The sequence below is a fragment of the Sapajus apella genome, unplaced genomic scaffold (genome assembly GCF_009761245.1).
Source record: "Sapajus apella isolate SASKATOON/1434 unplaced genomic scaffold, GSC_monkey_1.0 scaffold202, whole genome shotgun sequence".
In the NCBI taxonomy this organism is placed as follows: domain Eukaryota; kingdom Metazoa; phylum Chordata; class Mammalia; order Primates; family Cebidae; genus Sapajus; species Sapajus apella.
Window position 1 is genome coordinate 316,220 of NW_022437142.1, and position 3,372 is coordinate 319,591.

Genomic DNA, 3,372 nt, shown 5'->3' on the forward strand with positions numbered 1-3,372 from the left:
CCACCTGCCTCGGCCTCCCAAAGTGCTGGGATTACAGGCGTGAGCCACCGCGCCCGGCGCCAATTTTTTTTATTCTAGATTAGTGTTGCTGGTTCTAGACCCTCATATAAATGGAGTTATACAATAGGTGTCTTTCATGTAAGGTTTCTGTCACTCAGCATAATTATTGTCGTTGTTATTGTTGTTTTGAGATGGAGTCTGGCTGTCGCCTGGGCTGGAGTGCAGTGGCACAATCTTGGTTCACTGCAACTTCCACCTCCCAAGTTCAAGTGATTCTCCTGCCTCAGCCTCCTGAGTAGCTGGGTTTACAGGTGCGAGCCACCACTATGCCGGGCTAATTTTGTATTTTTAATAGGGACGGGGTTTCGCCATGTTGGCCAGGCTGGTCCTGAACTCCTGACCTCAAGGGGTCCGCCTGCCTCAGCCTCCCAAAGTGCTGGGATGACAGGCGTGAGCCACTGTGCCTGGCCAGCATAATGGTTTTTGAGATTCATCACGTTGCTGTATATCTGTTCATTCCTCTTTACTTCTGAGTAGTATTCTATTGTAGGAATACACCACAGCTGGCTCTTCCATTCTCCTGTTGATGGTCATTTGGATTGTTTGCAGTTTGGGGCTATTCTGAATAAAGCTGGTATAAGACATTCTTGTGCAGGTAGTTTTGGGGACACATGTTTTCACTTGGGTCACTTGGAGGGGGTACCTAGAACACAGGCAGGCCTTCTTCCTGGGGCTCATCATCTACTGTAACTTTGGTGCAAGATGCAGTGATGTGAGTATGCGCTGCGTGCCAGGTGTGGACGTGACAGTGAGGGGTGTGAGGAGGCGGGGAGTGCTTCTTCGAGGAGAGGGAGCTAGGGAAGCCTTCTTGGAGCAGGGGGCGGGTAGGGGGGGCGCTCTAGTACCGGCACAGCTTGGTTTAGTACGAGGGTCAGAGGCTCTGGTCAGATGCACCTGCGCCCACTCTCCCTCTCACACGCACAGAAAGGTCCTCGGGAATCTCACTTTTCTCAGCTGAAAAACAGGGTTAATGACACCACAGGATTTGGTGGAATAATGAGAGTAAAAACCCTCTTTCGGCCGGGCGTGGTGGCTCATTTTGGGAGGCTGAGGCGGGCGGATCACCTGAGGTGAGAAGTTCGAGACCAGCCTGGCCAACGTGGTGAAACCCCGTCTCTGCTACTAAACATACAAAATTAGCTGGGTGTGGTGGTGTACGCCTGTAATCCCAGCTACTCTGGAGGCTGAGGCAGGAGAATCACTTGAACCTGGTGGCGGAGGTTGCGGTGAGCCAAGATTGCGCCAGTGCACTCCAGCCTAGGCAACAAGAGCGAAACTGCGTCTCAAAAACAAAGACAAAGGCCTCTTTCATGAAATGCTGCTCTTTTCCCCACAGGCCTGGCCCCACTGGCCGCCTTCAATGTGGATGTGGCCCGGCCCTGGCTCACAGCCAAGGGAGGTGTCCCTTTCGTGCTCAGCTCCCTCCTGCACCAAGACCCCAGCACCAACCAGACCTGGTGAGTAGGGCCGGTGGGCAGGAGGCCTTCAGACTGAAGGGCTTCCGGGGAGCCTGAGATAGGCCCAGAGTCGGCCATGACATCCCACCCATAGGCAGGAGAGGAACTCCTTTCTCTTCCAGAAGCGCTTGCAGGTGAAAGAGAGAACGCATGAGAGAGGCGGTGGGCATCGAACCCCAGCCCCACACCTCATTGGACCTCTCCCTGCTCCACTGCTTAGGGAGAGGCTGGACTTAAAAACAATTTTTAAATAGAGCCTATTAAGGTTCTTTTATTCCTTATAGAAGTAACGCAAGTTCAATATAGAACATTTGGATACAAAACGTAACAAAGAAAAACCTGGGCAGGGCACCGTGGCTCACGCCTGTCATCCCAACGCTTTGGGAGGCTGAAGCTGGAGGATTGCCTGAGGCCAGGAGTTCAAGATCAACCTGGGCAGCATAGTGAGACCCCAACTCTAAAAAATTAAGTAAAAATTGTCTGAATGTGGTGCTGCCTGCCTGTAGTCCCACCTACTCAGGAGGCTGAGGCAGGAGGACCACTTGGGCCCAGGAGGTGGAGGCTGCAGGGAGCCATGATTGCACCACTGCACCCCAGCCTGTCTCCAAAACAAAAAACAAAGCACTCTGAAACTCTGAGGCAGAAGAGTGCGGCGTTGGGAGGCGGGCTGTGGTTCTGGCGGTCATGGTCCCCGACAGCTTCGCTGTGTATCCGCTGTGCAGCCTCAGCAGGGTGCTCGGGCCCGAGCCTCAGCATCTCTCTACAATCAGCCTGCATATTACCTGCTTCACAGAATGGTGGCAAAGACTATTTGAGGTAATGCATGCAAAGGGCTTAGCACAATTTCTGGCCACATTAATGCTCACTAAACATTACCTTATATTTTAAAAATATCATCTGTGCCCACCTACGAGATAAGCAAAACATAAAATCTGCCAACGCTGCTGGTAAGGTTGCGGTGAAATGGGAACGTGTGGAGGGCGAACTGCCATCACCACCTTGGAGAGCAGTTTTGCCGCATCTGGTCAAGCTGAGGATGCGTGTGGCCTCTGCCAATTCCACTCCCAGATCCCAAGTCGAGGGAAATTCCCAGACACATATAAAGATGTCTGTGGCAGCATGGCCCGGAATCATGAAAGACTGACAATATTCCTCTTTAGGACAACGTGAAAAATACTGATATGACTCATATAAGGCAATACTAAAAGCAGGCGCCCTGGATGAAGCCAGTGCAGTGGCTATTAACCCGGATCAGTCTGGAACATACTGTGAGCTGGAAAGCCCAAGTTGCAGAATGAAATATACAGTGGTCGGCGGGGGCAGCGGCTCACCTGTAATCCCAGCACTTTGGGAGGCCAAGGCGGGTGGATCACAGGAGGCCAGGAGTTCGAGACCAGCCTGAGTAACATAGTGAGACCCTGTCTACAAAAAATATTAAAAAAATCAGCCAGACGTGGTGGCTCTAGTCTGTAGTCCATCCCAGCTACTTGGGAGGCTGAGGTGAGAGAATCACTTGAGCCCGGGGTGGGGGTCGAGGCTGCCGTGAGCTGTGATTGTGCCACTGGACTTCAGCCTGGGTGACAGAGTGAGACCCTGTCTCAAAAAAAAAAGAAGTAAACTGTGCATTCCCTCAGATGGTGATGGTGGCTGTGTGCAGATGTAGGAGTATGTCTGTAGTTAGAAGCTCTTGGGTCAAGGGTCATGAGACCTGAGGCTCATTTTTTTTTTTTTTAGACGGAGTCTCCTTCTGCCACCAGGCTGGAGTGCAGCACTGTGATCTTGGCTCACTGCAACCTCCACCTCCCGGGTTCAAGTGATTCTCCTGCCTCAGCCTCCCAAGTAGTGGGACTACAGG

The 3,372-nt window shown here is 52.2% G+C and overlaps 1 protein-coding gene across 1 annotated transcript in view; it reads left to right on the top strand.

Annotated features, from left to right (window-relative positions):
- Positions 1-3,372, top strand: part of ITGAE (integrin subunit alpha E) — an 81,426-nt gene that overhangs the window by 16,599 nt on the left and 61,455 nt on the right. The window contains exon 2 of the mRNA XM_032270061.1: positions 1,397-1,517. Within this exon, the coding sequence (XP_032125952.1) occupies positions 1,397-1,517 (121 nt within the window). The remainder of the gene's footprint in view (positions 1-1,396; positions 1,518-3,372) is intronic.